This window comes from Pocillopora damicornis, chromosome 1 (genome assembly GCF_964200805.1).
Source record: "Pocillopora damicornis chromosome 1, jaPocDami1.2, whole genome shotgun sequence".
Lineage (NCBI taxonomy): Eukaryota > Metazoa > Cnidaria > Anthozoa > Scleractinia > Pocilloporidae > Pocillopora > Pocillopora damicornis.
Window position 1 is genome coordinate 5,329,219 of NC_142670.1, and position 16,370 is coordinate 5,345,588.

The window sequence follows — 16,370 nt, forward strand, 5'->3', positions numbered from 1 at the left end:
TATGTATAACAAAGGACTTGAGATTTTTAATAAAAAGTAAAGGAAAAATGACAAAATAGCTCAGAAAATTATAAAAGAGATAATGTTTCGTTAGTATTGAGCAGGGTACCAGCGCAAAAGTGCTTGTCTAAATATTTTTTTAGATGGTTTGTCTCTAATGGATTGCGGAATATCGTTCCAAAAGAAACTTCCAATAATGCTGGGGCAAAATCTCCTAAGATAAGTGTGAAATAAAGGTATTGTAACTTGATTGAATAATGCACTGCGGGTACTGTAATTATGTAGTTCAGATACTAAAGAAACAGGTATATTAAGGAACTTTTCATGGTGGAAATAATCATAAAAATGTATACATGTGTTTAGTTTAACAATATTAGGAAATTTCATTTATAACACGAACCGCTTTGTTTTGTAACTTTTCGATTTGAGACAATGGAGCGTTATAATTATTTCCCCAAAGTGCACAAGTATAATTAAGGTAAGGATAAATAAGAGACTAATACACAATGATAAGTGTTGCTTTTGATACATAATGCTTCAACTTAACCATTATATTTATGTTTTTGCTAATTTTGCCACATATGTAGTCAATATGTTCATGCCAAGTAAGGTGACAATCAATATATACACCAAGATATGTTACAGAAAAGGACTTTTCTAAATGAACATTTGCTACAGTTAATGGTGGATAAAGATGGTAGCTTTCCTTTTGACGAGGCATAAAAATAAGAAATTTAGTTTTGTCAAATTTAAGGTCAATTTATTACTGCATAACCATTCGTAGACAGCTGGTAAATTATTGTTAATTTCACGCAATAAACTATCAAAATCATTTCCAGAAGCAGTTAAAGATGTATCGTCAGCATATAATCTAGTAGAAAAGAAGGTGGAAGACTTTGGAAGGTCATTAATGAAAATAGTAAACAGCAAAGGTCCTAGTATCGATCCTCGAGGCACACTAGTGGGGATAAAACGGGTATCAGAAGCAACAGCATTTGCATGCACCTGCTGCTTCCTGTTACTTAAGTAAGATTGAAACCCGTTGTATTCACTTTGTTGTAATCCATAGTACCTAAGTTTATTTAGTAATATTTGATGGTTTACTGTATCGAATGCTTTACTTAGATCTAAGAATAAAGAAATCACATAAAGTCCTTTATCAAGAGAAAAAGTTATTTCTACAATAAGGTCAATTAGACAACCAGAGGTTGTAAAACCTGGTCTAAATCATATTGTTTTGAGGAAATCATGTTATTATTTGTAAAATAGAACATCGGCTGATTAAAAATACATCTCTCAAATATTTTACTTATGGGAAAGAGAACTGAGATAGGTCGATAATTACTACATGCAAAACGAGAGCCTCGTTTAAAAACTGGAACAACTTTGTATTTAGACTTTCCAGTAATAAGAATACCTCTATTTCAGAGACTTATTTGAAACGAAATTGTTTATGAGAGAGATAAGAGGTTGCACTCTTATCAGATTTAGGAAGTTGTGCTGCTTGGTCGCTTCTTAATATATAAAATATATAAACAATGATATCATGACCTTACCATTCATTTGGGCCAAGCTTAAAATACTGAAAGGCGAATGAATTCTGGATCAAAACGGATTTGGAAACACGCAACACGCAAACAATCATTTAAACCCACCATACACTACAAAAAATAACCGAGGCCCTTAAAAAAATGGTGTGAAATTGAATTTATCAAAACTGGCCTGAGATTTGTGGGAACTGCTCCATGTAATGAAATAAGGAAGGAAAGGAATTTAGCGCATCGTGATTGGAATGAATCGAAAGTTGTGAATGATTTATTAGCCTTAAGGTCCAATCAGATGTGTAAACCAAAAATACAAGCTATGCCATGAGCAATATTAATCCTAAATATCTTTTTTAAATATTTTAGAAAAATACAAATCCCTAAAGATCTATGTAACACTTCCAATTCGCAAGACCTTGTCCCTTTCTCTTTAACAGAATCTTTAGCGAACGATGTAAAGGGTTACCCTCAATCTTTAGAGGTGGGGCGGCGAAGGGGGGTGGGGAGGTGTTCTGTCTATGTCCATTTGTTCATTTCTATCCAAACTTTATCAGTATTAGTTTAAAATAAAGGACTGACATATATAAGTTAAAGTACTCGACAATCAATCCCACTAATGGAACAAAATTAAATGGGTTGGGCTGTTCATTTCTTTATTGCTTCCGCCCCTTCCCCCTCCCCCTCTCCCCAGTTGCTATAAACGTGCTGGTTATCACTTTTTTCTTTTAGTATTTCGAAACTCGATTTTCCCTCACGAAATGGAAAGGTCTCTGCGAGTAAAGATGTTTCACTTTGATCCTTTTGGGAGGTTTTCATTTGCAGCAGGCAAATACACTGGTCATTCTGAGCAAGATGTCGCGCGAGTGCCAACGCTCAGTCGGTTTGCTCTTTGCTGTCTTTGTTGTCATCTTCGTTTCTCCAGCAAGTGATGTTATGTCGATACGGTTTTCATCTATATAGCCATAAAATGGCTGAAAGGGGATTATTGACGTGAAATATCTATTTTACACTGATAACAACGCGGGTTAGAAGAAAATAAAGAGGGAGAGGAACGAGGGAGGGGCGCACTCAGAAGCAATAAAACAGTTTACCGGATCGCAAATAGAGGTTCCATTATAATTCTTGGACAACTGCAAATGATAATATCTAGTATTTGAACGCGTCTTTATTTATTTCTTAACAGCTCTTGGTTTCAAGGTCGGAAAGAAAATTAGTTACTACTACCACACCAGGTCTGTTCACTTGCAAGAAATCTCCTTTCAGTATCATTTCTATGGTCGACAGAAAGTAAAGGTATCTTTACTCCGTTGGCCATACAGAGAGGAGCCAAAATCCTCGTAATGGTTGCGCGATCTGGGTTGACAATGTTATTGAAAGTGGATTCACAGTTTGCGTTGTGGAGTTTGGCGACAGCTCGAACAGTATTGGATTGCTGTTTAATCCATAGCCTCACAGAACCCCATTTAGTTTATTCATACATTTACTTAGTTTAAAATTTATTATTATTATTATTATTATCATTATTTTATCGTCATTATTATTACTATTATCGTTTGTCGTGATGTTTCCTACAAATGTTTAAATATGGTTTGATTTATTCCTTTTGAACTTCTTACCCTTAAGTCTGTCGGCAAGGCCTTAAGATGTGCAACGCATCCTCTTATGTTTCAGCGTTTTTCATCTCCTCCAACCATTTTCGTGACTGTCGCTCATGGTGTTACTAACCGAACTCAGGATGCCATGGCCTTGTGGGTCGAGGACTTGAAAGCAGAAAGCTTTAAGATTTGTTTGAGAGAAGCCAAGATCTTCGATGGTCCAAACAAAAACTTAAAAATAGTAGGCGACCCCGAGTTTTATAAGGGCTGTTCATGGAAAATTTTTGAGCAGTATACAACTTGCCATCTCCGCAGCATATTTACGCCCTCTGTCAAGTAAGTCATATTTATCCGGATTGAATGAAAGCTCAGATTTGTGTCAAAACGTTTAACAGCGATTCCAACAATAAGGACGTCATCACCGTTGACTACATGGTGACTGGAGGTGAGCAGAAAGTGTCATGGTTATTTTCATGCTAATTTTCATGCTAATTTCAAGAAGACTAAGTTTTCACTGTTTTGAAAAACGAGGTATTTGCACAAGTTTTAGCTACTGCACGTCAATCAAATTATAACTCTGTGGAGCGTAGCTGTAATTCTTAACTTAAGGCTAATATCTTATTCTCTGATCGTTTTTTTCTTCCGACTTGATACCTAACGGCAATGCCGTTAGGATGCTGGTTACAAAACGCAGTTAGCTACAAACAGGGCTCAGGTAAATTCATTGACATAGTTAAAATCATGTTTAAAATACTTAAGTCAAACGCTGAATACAACATTTGGATACCTTTTTCCAAAACACTTATACTCTCTTAGTACTTGAACAAGTGGGACGGGAGTTGCCAATATAGGTTGCCATTATTACTGTTTGTGCAAAGCTTTCGGGCCTCATGATGTTAGATGCGTCTCTGTAAAGAGTTCTCGTTCATACCAAGAACCTTTCTGCTCATCAAACGGTTCAACATGTTGGCTTCAAGCAGAACACTTTAGGACAGCTTAAATACACTAAGCCGCTGGTCTCGTTGTCTGTTTTCTGTATTTTGAGATGCTGTGTTTGATAAAAGCACATGGCATTTTTTTTTTCATTTGTGTTTTCGAGCTTATTCGGTTTCTCCATGATCCAGGCACGAAAAACTTGTAAGTACATCGTATATCTATCTATTTTGTTTGTTAGTTTCTTTGTTCGCCGTATTATTTCCTAATTTTAGGGAATCGTTCGTTGGTTAATCGTTGGTTAGCTAGTTTATTTGTTCGTTCTAGTTCATTCGCTCGGCGTGATGGAAGTTTGCTTGCCAATTTACATGGAATAATAATACAGTTCAACGCATATCAAAATATTCAGTTGTCCTTGATCACGCAGTAGAGACACTGGCTCTCTACACAACATATACATACAGTGTATGTCTGTTTCAACAGGAAATGTGTATTCTTCGACTTAACTACACTGTACAGCACCCTGGTAACTGTGAAGGTGAGTTATTTTGAATAAATACTTCCTTCCTAGAACTTTCTTTGTCAGAAAATCCGTCTTCAAACACCTGCAGAGAAAATAAGAGCGAAAGTGTCACTGTTATTGTCAGTGTCAGTGCTAATGGCACCATCGGTGTTCAAAGCAAATCTTGGTTTTCATGGTTATCATGCTGCTGGTTGTCATTTCGACTGGTGTCAGCAATAATGTCCGATTTTCGTTTTGGTGTCTGTGGTACAGAAGCAGTTTTAGCGCCAGCAGAAGTGACATTGTCCTCTTGTTAACAACGCTTTACGTTATAGGGGCGCTTTTGGAAACAATGGCCTTATCTTGTGATTTCAGTAAGTGATAGAGATGGTTGGTACAATAGCTTTAAATTAGACAAAAGTGAATTCAGATTACGCGAAGTATTTTTGAATTCATTTTTTCTAGGATTTCCTTTTTAGAGAGGTCGTCAACACATGCCGCAAATCCTCTCCCTTGGTTATTTCCATTGTGAAGTCATTTGCCTCAGGCCATTTGTGTTTTATCCTGACAAAGCCCTCGGAGTTCAGGTCACGGTTAATCATATTGAAACTAGTGACAAATCTTATGTATACGATGCCGTTGTGTCCTGGGTTGAAAATGTCAACTACGATAGATTTACTGCACGTATGATGGCGGCCGTTTACAACGAAAGACACGCAAATGCTAATGTGACAGTTGATTGGATGGTTTACCAAGGGACACCAGTGGGTGGAGTTGCTGATGAAGTGCGGTTGTCGCGATTGTGGACTGGAACGACTTGTAAATCTCTCAGTTTTCTCTCGGTCGGTAAAATGAATAATCTTATTATAAATGTTCTAAAAACGAAGAGAAGTTTCTCCGAAAAACTGGAGCCGTGCTCAGCTCGCAGTTACGACCTTGCATGATTCATCCATTCATTATATATGCCTAAAGAGATGAAGTCGTTTAACTTAAGTGTTTCAGAAGCCACAAATGTTTTCACACATAAATGCTATTGACTACAATAGTGTCGGCCTCATACCAAAATCTTCAAAAGAAAATGGCTGGCAAAAAAATTTCTCAGGCAAATTTCACCGTCACGAAAGACTCACGCGTTGTTATCAACATTTCGAACGACATTATTACGAACGGGACCTTAGGTCCGAGATGCTTCGAACACCCGGGAAGTACAAGTTGGAGGAGGATGTTGTCCCAAAAATCCCGGGCTATTTATGGTGAAACACTCGATCGACCTTGGTATCAGTTATCAGGGGAATCAAATTCGCCAATAAAATATAAACAATTCTCCATAATTTGTTGCAGGAATATCTGTATCTTGTGTTTCAGTATGGATCTGCGTGTGAAGAGATAGCATTACCTTTTTGCCAGTTTTCTTCCTTCTGAAAGCCATTCAACTCTGGACAACTTCAAATAACCAGAAGCGAAAGAAAATAAATACCAAGAATTTATCTTATTCCTCTAAGGCTACCTAGAAGTAAATGATAATAAAATGACGATTTTACGCTTCAGTTTCTGTTCCTCTGAGAATTGCTACAAGGTAGCACTGTTGTTGCTTTTGTTGGTATTTTAACATGTAAAATTAAGACCACAAGAATATAAAAAGTAAGGAGGGTTGATTGCTCATTTATTGACAACAAAAGGCTTACACCGAGATTATTTGAAGTTTCTCTCTGTTATACCGCGAAAAGATTCGATCGAGACATTACATGCTCCTCATTAAAATGTTATTAGTTATGTACTTTTGAATGAAGTTTTGGACATATGACAAATTGAGAAAGCTTTTTGAATGGATTAAGTTCCATTTCTTAACCGCCACTCTCAGGGGAAAAATTCTGAAACAATAACACGAGTAAAAACGAGACTGCCTAGAGAAAACACTATGAATAGTTTTTATTTGTTTTTGTTTTTATTTGTTTCTTGGTTTGTTATTGATTAATTCTTGCCTCTATTGACAGTAATAATATCTTGATTACCATTACTGGTCTCCATAATGTTTTTTTCCTCTCGGTTGTGGGTTATGTTTCTTTCCTCTCATGGTGGGTTATGATGTTTCATTATTCTGTAAACTGATGTCTTGGATGTAGACCTTCTTAACATTAGTGTATCCAATGCCCTTTTCTTTCCACAAGGAGGAGACCTTAAATCATGATTACTTGAGATGTTCTTTTCTAACTTTTCGTATCGATACAAAGCTGTCAGAGCCTTCTTAAGCTGGTTATCCATACCTTCTCTAGAATTTTCTTATCGAACTTAATTCAAGATATACACAAATCTGAGCTAAGGAACAACACTACTTGGACTACTCAGATTTCATATATTTCAATGCCACTTTCATGGTTATTGCGAGGCTGGACATTCATTTTTCTTGGCAATTCACGTTGATACTTTCATTTACTTGCGAAGCTCGCTTAGCACCCGTTACTTCATCTGCAGTTGGGGTGACACCAGTGATCCTTCTTTTGAAGCGAGATCTAATCTGCATGAATAAGTTGATATCAAAACGATCTCAAGAACTGTACAACTCTATGTGCTTTGCATTTATACAGTCATAGAATTTAACTTCTTATTTCAAAGTGGAAGCCTTGCCAGGTAAAAATCTGAGCAAAAAATCTAAAGCTTATAAAGAGACTTTAAAATAAAATTTAATAACATACCTCTGAGTTTCTCACACAGTGAAGGAGGAATATTATGAAGCCCTGTTAAATGGCAATTTCAGAAATCACATTAACGCCTTTAGTAGATTCAAAGTGCTTCCATACAAGCTCCCTTAACCCTAAACCTCTTAGTATTAAATATTGCTGGGCAGCAAAAATGTCCAAACCTATACTGCTATTAATTATAGGTTCTCTACTTTGTCTCTGAATTACACTAAGTTTACCACCTGGTAAACTTGTAAGGAAGGGTTAGTACAACTTCTTGCTTTTACGCGGTACTTTTCACACGATTCAGGAATATCGAGAGGAATACAATTAGATGAAGAAAACTTTTGTCATCTCGGGTATTCGATTGTGAGGCCTTTAATGTCATGTCCTAAATCGACTTAGTCTCAATAAGCAAAATTGTGATCAGTGATGCAAAATAGATATGTGTTTTGTTATATTAAGGTTTGGTTTTTACTCCGGAAAACTCAGTTGCACTTTTTTATATAATTGTAAAGAGGGTCTTTGTTTTTATGAACAAATCTTAGAATCATGACCTGATTCCCTTTTTTGTGTCTTTTTCAACCCTTTAATTCCCATGAGTGACCAGGACAGAAATTCTTACAATATCAATACAAAATCAGGAAGACGAGTGACGAGAACCAAGAAAAGTATCAATAAGGGGATTAAAAGCTGATCTTATAACAAATTCTCGGAAGTAAAATCAGAAGAATTGTAGAAGAGACAGTAAGGAGAATTACTAATAATATCTTGGGAGTTAAAGGGTTCAACACTCTTTACTAAAGAACGCTGTAACTGTTAAAAGTTGATCAGCCACGTAGCGTGTGTTTTCCAAGTATGTCTTAATGGGATAATTCGAAAGTTGTTTTTATGTCAGGAGAGACAAATTCTTAGCAGACATGGGCTGAGTAAACTTGTACCCTGAAATGAGGTGCACTTTCAGCACCGACTTTTACCTTTGTCAAGATTCATTCTTAAATCAGAGGTGAATCCACCAACCGCCCGTTCACCTTCATACTGTATGAGCACGGATTTCATTCACTAAAAGGTGTATTTAGTTTACCTGAATGGAGTTGAACATTATGAAAATGTAGGCAAACGCTTTCTGCAGGGGCGACAGAAGACCAAATAGCCACGTGATCCCAAGCAAAGGAATCATCAACACGCATGCCCTGAAATCAAGTCTATAAAATCATGAAAAAAAGAGAAAATCAACTTGTTGTGAATTGGCATTATTCGTGTAACATAACAAAGTAAGAGGCTAAGGGCTTAGATGCATCTTCTACTGACGCCACAAAAATACTTACCTTATTTGTTCACTGATTTTGTCTTTTGCATGCTGCATGTTTGTCATCTCCTTGATAACTCGCACCAGTATCGATGTGTTTAACTGAGAACAGAAGAAAACGAGAGAAAACAAAAAACAATCTAACTATACAAAGGAAAAGAGAAGTTTGCACTTGAGCTAAGTTCTCCTAGTGGCCTCATTGGATGTTCGTCAAAAGTTGAACCCTTCCCTTCCTCGTCATTCCATCAGACATTTCCCAGGTTTCCTTGACCATTGTTTGGTAAATATCCATAAAGCTTGGAGGAGAGGGAGAGAAGCATTGTGAACGCAAAATGTTTCGCCTAACAACACAAAACAACAACCCAGGAGAGACTCGAGCCAGGACTACTCGACCTGAAAATCTTTCGCGGTAACCGCTGACGGGATCTTCCTACAATAGGGTCACTTCAAGCAAAATTTATATTTCATACATATTTCAGCTTTCGTTGGCAACTATTGATTAGAGTCTACTATTAGAGTCTAGATTAAAAAACCGGCGAGCGAAAAAAATGCTCACGATAACCGAAGGCAAAGCGTGAAAGAGGGGAACGAAAAAATTTTAAGAATTTAACCTACCAACTCGATCAGTACCACGAATACAACAAATATCCAGATCATGCCGTTAGAGGATGACATCCAGCAGCTGAATAAAAAATGAAGCATCCGAAACTTTGATAAATTATCAATTAATTAATAATTTTTTGCGCATGCATGTACGCAGTACCCTCCATATCGGGTTTGATGACTAGTAATAAAAGGCAACAAAGAAATAACAAAACAACAACAACAGCAGCCACAAACCAATCAATTAAACCAAAAAAACAAACAAACAAACAAACAAAGTACAACATAAAACGAGGATTCGTGACAGGGAAATCACACGAGGAAAAAATTATTCACTTCTTACAAATTTTCACTGATATAGCTTTTAATCCCTGGCCCGGTTCCTGCTGCAATGCCCAGCGATATGGAAACAACGACGACGGGTAGACCTGTGGATTCGAAATTCGAAGTAACAACAGAGTCAAATCATGATGTCTAAGATGATAATGGCGATGGTAATGTTCATGGTAATTAATGTCTTTCTTTTCAAAAGATTATCAAATAGAGAATGGGTTTTTAATTCATAGTTACCCCATGAAAATCCATGTGAAACCTTCATCTTGTCGTTGATATTGTAAACTTTTACAACAGACAGGTAGAAATAAACTCCCTCCATCAACATCCAGCAGAAAGCGGCCATTAGGAAATATTGCACAAAAGCTGCTACTGTAACACAGGCAGACTGCACAGGAATGAAAAAGTTGAGTTAAGATTTGGATTAAGGTCATAAAGATTTACTGAAAGAAATTCTTCTCTTCTTACCTTGTTCTCAACAGCACCACTTCCAGCTAGGAAGGTAATTTGACCTGCACCAAGTGAAGCGACTAGACTCACTCGAATCTGAGATAAAGGTCCCCTCATGTCTCTGATCAAAAATAAACAACTGATTTTATTCTACATCAGTTCAATTCTCATTTTATACAAAGTCTGATTATATTTTTATGATTCTACTTGGCTGCTTAAATAAATCTAAACTTTACACATTTAAACTGATATAATCTCTTGTTGGTCTACATGCTCAGCTTGCTTTGGAATTCTTGGGTGGAACTATGTCATGTACTTACGTAAGAACAGCATAACTGATGATTGTTAAAGTGATTCCAACCAGAGAAAAAGATAAGCCCACATATGTAAGAATTTCCAGCGCTGTTTCGTCAGTCTTAAAAATGAATGCAAAAACAGTGATTCAATACCGGTAACGGAAGAGGGCTACACACCATTTAACCCAATGCTGTGTAGTCTAAGTTCCTTCTGAAATCAATGCATGTATATGCTTATCAATATTCCTACCTTACTTATAAAGTTAATGCTGGTTCCCCGGTCAAACTGCATAAGAACTGCAAAGTGAGTCAAATGATTGCAGCTGCACTCGGTATAAAATTCGTTCCTCGATGTTAGGAGACACCCTTGTCCTGACCAACTAGAATGAGAGCAGAAAGATTTTAGAATCAGAAGGAAATAATGAAATTAGTTCATTAATACCAAATGTCTCGATAGATGGATGATCTTGAGATAAATAAGATACTGTTCGCAAGAAAAAGGAAGGAATCCACGTAACATGTGGTGTAATGGCACAGAAAGTTGAGATAATGAAGGTTGACTGATGATACAAAATTTTCTCTGATCTTTAGATTCCAAATGAATAAAACTAAAACCAAAAAAAACTGCCAGCTTTATAGACCGCTGAGCACACGGAAGCCTGAGAAGGAGAAAAAAAAGGAGTAAGAGGTGACCACACAATGTGATGTACCAGAAAATAGGACCTGAAAAAAAAGTTAGGACCGCAAGGGATTTGAACCCATTACCTCTGCGATACCGGTGCAGCGCTCTACCAACAATTTTCAACTAACAGTTCAGTAGTGTTCTTAGCTGCGAGGATCTCTTAATTTCCGTTCTTGATCGCAGTGCAAATATATGAATTTCATATATCTAAAATCATCATTCATCACTTGGATGGTTTATTTGGATCCAACACATTGACAAGCTCTCAGTTGGCTAGTTAGCTCAGTTGGTAGAGCGCTGCACCGGTATCGCAGAGGTCATGGGTTCAAATCCCATGGGGGCCTGAATTCTTTTCAGGTCCTATTTTCAACTACTAGTATAGTAGTGTTCGTAGCTGCTATGATATCTTAATTTTATTCAAAGCTGTTTACCTGTTTTTTGAAGTATTCCAAAACACGCAGCTTCTGTTTGGTGCATCCTAAAACCGTAAAGTACCGTTATTATTACCTAGTACAGCGACTCGATGGCTGATGTGGAGGTGAGAGTGCTCTCGCCGGAATTTTTCAGAGCCCTCCTTATCACTTTAGATACATGTAAATATTGTTTACAAAGGACCTTGACTTGATACGATGATAATGTTATTAATAATAATAGCAATAGAAATGATAATAGTAAAGATAATAGTGATGATGATAATATTTATAATGATAATAATGATAATGATAATAAGAAGAAGAAGAAGAAGAAGAATTAGAAGAAGAAGAAGAAGAAGAAGAAGAAGAAAAGAAGAAACAAATTAGATCAAATCAAAACAAAAGATAAAGTTACGAATTCAGATGCAACTCTTTCTTGATGAATTGTAACTTACCGCTAGGTTTCGAAATCTCAACGTAACATTCTTCCTGAGAGTGTGGTTCTTCGGCCATATCGTTGCAGACAGGATATTACTGTTGATAGACAAACGAGAAAAAAAAAAAAAAAAAAAGAAAGAAAAATAATTTAACCAACAAACAGACCGACAAAATAAACAAAGAAAATTTAATAAAAAGACAGGAAAACAGAATCAAGACGAAAGAAACTAAAATAAACGAGAAACCCAAGTCGAGGTCGAGGAAACTTATGAACATGGCCTATAACGTAGGTTATTAGCACACCAAAGCAGATTTATTTGAGATGAAAGATACTAAATGTAATACTAAGTTTTAGCAAACCTGTTTGGCTGGCCTGTTTGGAATACCTCATGGAGATCTTTGTAAATGACACAAAGTACAACTGATCCTAAGATGTAATAATGAGAACAATTTTAATGCTAATTGCGAAAAAAGGACAAGTTATCACGGTTTAAAGACCCTGCAAGTTTACCGGTGTGTTTCATTGGCATGCCCAACTTTGTAATAAGAGTGAAATATTTCGAACAAAGGACACATAAACAGGTAAAAGAAAACGAAAGCAACTGGATTAAGATATCAGCTATTCGGTTTGAATGTTTGTTATAACTTGAAACCCAGTCCCCCTCTAACCAATAACAGTGATAATCGCAAGAATAATTTGAGTAATACGACAAAAATATATTATTTTCTATGCTTAAAAAAAAAACAAACAAAGAAAAGATATAGCTCTCTAACCGTTATCCAAGCCTGTAACAGGGACACTGACATAGTTTTCTCCTTTATCATCCTCAAATTGTACTCCAGTCTCATTTTTGTGGAAAATCTTCCTGACCAAAACATCTAAATTCAAAACCGCGACTTATATTAAGTTAGGGCCGAAATAAATGCAGATGCTTTCGTAGCAGTCTCAAGTCATCGTCCTCAAAAGTTTTAAGACTAAAATGCTGGAAACCATCACTTAGAAATATATTAACTGCAAGTAGTTTGCAAGGATCCTCAGTCAAAGGAGTGTTCTCTGTTCAGTTGTCAATGTCTCAGCGACTGCGCACCTACCCCTCCCGTTACCCAAAACAGTCAACTGATAACAAGTTAGGATTAAAGTTGGGTTAGAGGTGGAGTAGGTGCACATTTGCTTAGATACTGACATTGATTCCAAACATACCATTTAGTTTTGATTCAGAGTTGCACCGAATCACATTAACAGCAAAGGTGTAACGACCGCTACAAACGTAATTGACCTGGATCCGTGTGTGAGGTAAATAACTGAGTATTTCTACTGTAAAAGTTGGTGGAAGTCGAAAGTAGAAGTCAAAATCCCGACGGCATCAATTTCTGAGATCGTTAGACCCATAACAGTTCCGAAATGCATCGCACCATCTCAGTGAAGAATGATAACCCAAACCAACTGTGTACCAGATGTTGTTTGTTCCATTTTTCAGGTAATTGCAGGTATTGGAACTCTTTTTCCATAACGCGGTGTTCAAACATGGGGGCACTAAATATCAGAATAAAATGTTTTTTTAATGATTTTATAAGATTTTAAACATGAATCAATGATATATACACATAAATTCAAATAATAAACAAGTTTGGCACAAACCTTTTCCTGTTTTTCTCGATTGGCATTCTATGGAGGTAATCCTGATGGCGAATGTCTTCAAAAAGTAGTTTCTTCCGTATTTTGGTATACCGCAATACTTGAAGTAAACGTGTTTGAAGTGAGAGACGTCATTCACTCCTACCCCTGTACTTACATCGAAGAAAGATGAACGGAGTCTATAAAACTTTAAGGAGCAATAGCTTTTCCATTCGGTTGTTTGATGAAGGCATATTGAAAAGTAATCACACCACAACTGTAAACATTGAGCAAAGTCACGTTTCCGGTATCCCCCAGAACTTCTTATTTTACAGTCAGCTTTTAACCAATGTTGAGAAGTGGCGTTCTTGATTTGCTGGCAGTTACCTCGCTTTAGCTCTGCGATGTTAAGTGATTCATAAGAATAACAATATTTTCCTGTTTCAGAGAAAAAAACAAAAAAGGACCCCTTAGTCCAAATAATACACACCCAGTGATATAATCTTAAGAGGCAGATTATATTTTAGCAAAGGGACTTCGAAAAAGTAAGGTGAAAAAAATAAATAGTCTTTTTCTGAGCCTAGTGGCCCAGACAGCCTTTCCCTCCCCTGGATGAGACGCTACTTCATCACAAGGTAACCCCCAGAATCTCATCAATCTTCCCTGGAAATTTGCCAGTAACCATTTATACTCTCAGGGGGAGAGACACACTGTGAAAGTAACGCGCCCTACCAACGAACACAAGACAAGGTCTAGAACCCAGACCACTCGACACGGAATCCAGTGTTCTGAGTATCAAAGAGGAAGAAGAAAGAGCGAAGAAGCTCACAGCAGGCAATATTTAAATTGCCAGGACTAAAACAGTCTAGATGCTCTTCTAACTAAGACTGTCAAAATCATTTTTAGATTTTTAAGTTTCGAGGCTCTTGGAGAGTTTTTTTTTTTCGTTTTTTTTCCCAATATTTCACGATTTTGACACATTTTTAATCCACCATTAATTTCCTCGTGATTTCGTTGGCCACCTTACGTCACGAATGACCCCGCGTAGGTCGACATTTGCCCTACGATTATTTGCGTCGAAACAAAGCAAGGAGGAAAAAAATATCATCACATTTCTACTATTTTATATGGAAAAAAAACCAAACTTGATCCGTAGAGTCTAATGATAACGTTATTAAAAAGCTGGTCGCCAATAAGCAACACTGGCTTTTTAACTAGCGGTTTTTGCGCGATATGAGGATTAATTTTATTATATAAATAAACCCCTTTTTTCCTTGCCAGTAGGTCGGCTGTTATTTTATTCGGCTGAGAGATTGCCCTCCAAATTTCACCATTTCTCTTGAAGCTTTGCTTCCTGGCCAAGTATTCAGTTTATTTCACTTTCAAATCCGCGAACAATATCAATTGCGATACCCACTGCCCGAAGTGGGTCTAACTACTGAATAATTTTAAACTTCTTTAAATTTAGAAGCGTTCGGTCTTCCTCACCTCTTGAACGAAAAAAAAATGGCATTCGCAAAGAAGATACATTGCCAAATGGATCTTTTTTGAATAAACTAAATTCATGCAAAATGAATGTTAAGTTGAACAAAAAAAGCTAATTTTTTCCTGCTCCTGGCTTATACTCGGTTGACAGAGAACTAAAACGTATTCAAAATGTCTTTCAAGGCACGAAATAGAAAGCAAATACATTTCCCAGTATTGGTCATTTTCCTCTTCTTTCATATCGTCTGTCACTAAAACTGACTTACCTTGAGCTATATTCCGAACATTCCAAATAACTGCAAAAGAAAGGAAACACAACCGCGGCAAAACATGACAAAAGTAAACCATTCTTTTTAATAACACGGCAGTGTTGCACTCGAGTCGTTGAGGCATTGCTCAAGTGGAAAAGAACAGGTGGAATTTTAAGCAAACAAACGATTTGATCTGAATATTGGGCCACGGCCGAATTTATTGTTCAGTGCTACCTGTCACCCTGACATGTTTTTCGTCACAGTCAATATCGATTCCCTTCACGGTTAATTCTTGAGGTAAATAATTTGGTATGCTTGAGAGACTGTGGTCTTATTTCCTCAAACTGCAATCACAGAAACACATTTTGTTAACCTTTCCATATATTATCAGTAGAGTATTCGTTTCTGTTTGGACCTGTTATAACTAACGCATTTTTCCTGGTGTAAGAAAAATAATTAGGTTGAATAGGAGATATAAGCATGATAAAGCGATGGAAGAAAACCAATATTAAGGTGTATTAGAAAGCACGTTTTAAATTGGTATTAATACTGGCAGTTATATGAATAAGTTAGTTTAAACAGCTATTTTAATTTTTAATTAAACCTTCGCCTTGAGGTAAATAATTTTATCTCCTAAAATCACCAAGATAGAGCAGTCCATCAATTCCAACTGACCTGAAAGTTCAGTATTGGTTGAGTACTAAACGGAAACATTACCTTATCATAATGAAAAAAAAAATATGGGTAATATAAGGGGCATAATGCATATTTGATAATGAAAAGAATGGCATATACCATATATAATTTAAACGTAGTCGAAATTGGCTTTATATTCGTCTAAGCGTTTTACGTTAGTTTTGCAGAATTTATCAGACGATTTATGCAACAATAAACTTTTTACGCTGTCAGTTAGAAACTCACTCTACGACCATTCTAATCCAAATGAATAATAGAGGACTACATTGTATTTTTATTACCTCATGTGCTATGAAAAATTTTAAAGAAATAATGATTAAAAAAAGCAAAATCTTTACCAAATCAAAATTAGTTGAAGCAAAAAGGCTTCTTGAGCTATTGTATAGAAAGGAATCATTTTGCCGTAAGCGGCAGCTATCAAGCGTTCCCTGTAACCAGTATATTTAAGATTATTAGCTTTGTTGTAGAGGAAAGGTCCAATCGTTTTATATGTCTTGGTTCTTTCTACACAGAATTCGAAAATCGTGGCGTTCAAGAATCATTTCGC

At 36.5% G+C, this 16,370-nt stretch overlaps 2 protein-coding genes across 2 annotated transcripts; both read right to left on the minus strand.

Annotated features, from left to right (window-relative positions):
• Nucleotides 1-6,500: 6,500 nt before the first annotated feature.
• Nucleotides 6,501-9,587, minus strand: LOC149051522 (adhesion G protein-coupled receptor D1-like). The gene is made up of 5 exons (XM_089185787.1): nt 9,177-9,587; nt 8,581-8,663; nt 8,337-8,457; nt 7,268-7,309; nt 6,501-7,089 (listed from the first exon to the last, which is right to left on the minus strand). Exons 1-5 carry the CDS (start codon nt 9,261-9,263, stop codon nt 6,970-6,972), a joined length of 453 nt encoding a protein of 150 aa, XP_089041913.1. The 5' UTR covers nt 9,264-9,587; the 3' UTR covers nt 6,501-6,969.
• A 147-nt stretch (nt 9,588-9,734) lies between these two features.
• On the minus strand, nt 9,735-15,526 carry LOC149051523 (uncharacterized). The gene is made up of 5 exons (XM_089185098.1): nt 15,143-15,526; nt 13,416-13,829; nt 11,794-13,310; nt 10,494-11,403; nt 9,735-10,362 (listed from the first exon to the last, which is right to left on the minus strand). Exons 1-3 carry the CDS (start codon nt 15,267-15,269, stop codon nt 13,141-13,143), a joined length of 711 nt encoding a protein of 236 aa, XP_089041224.1. The 5' UTR covers nt 15,270-15,526; the 3' UTR covers nt 9,735-10,362; nt 10,494-11,403; nt 11,794-13,140.
• Between the last annotated feature and the right edge of the window lie 844 nt (nt 15,527-16,370).

Bases quoted from the DNA above. Each gene is read 5' to 3' on its own strand.
- LOC149051522 (XM_089185787.1), bottom strand. From the start codon at position 9,263: ATGCTTCATTTTTTATTCAGCTGCTGGATGTCATCCTCTAACGGCATG. The intron at 7,310-8,336 runs GTAAACTAAATA...GCCATTTAACAG, and splicing joins TAATGTTCAACTCCATTCAG to GGCTTCATAATATTCCTCCT. The intron at 7,090-7,267 runs GTATGTTATTAA...TTATTCATGCAG, and splicing joins ACTGTGTGAGAAACTCAGAG to ATTAGATCTCGCTTCAAAAG.
- LOC149051523 (XM_089185098.1), bottom strand. From the start codon at position 15,269: ATGCCTCAACGACTCGAGTGCAACACTGCCGTGTTATTAAAAAGAATG. The intron at 13,830-15,142 runs GTAAGTCAGTTT...TCTCTGAAACAG, and splicing joins TGTTCGGAATATAGCTCAAG to GAAAATATTGTTATTCTTAT. The intron at 13,311-13,415 runs GTTTGTGCCAAA...TCTGATATTTAG, and splicing joins ATCGAGAAAAACAGGAAAAG to TGCCCCCATGTTTGAACACC.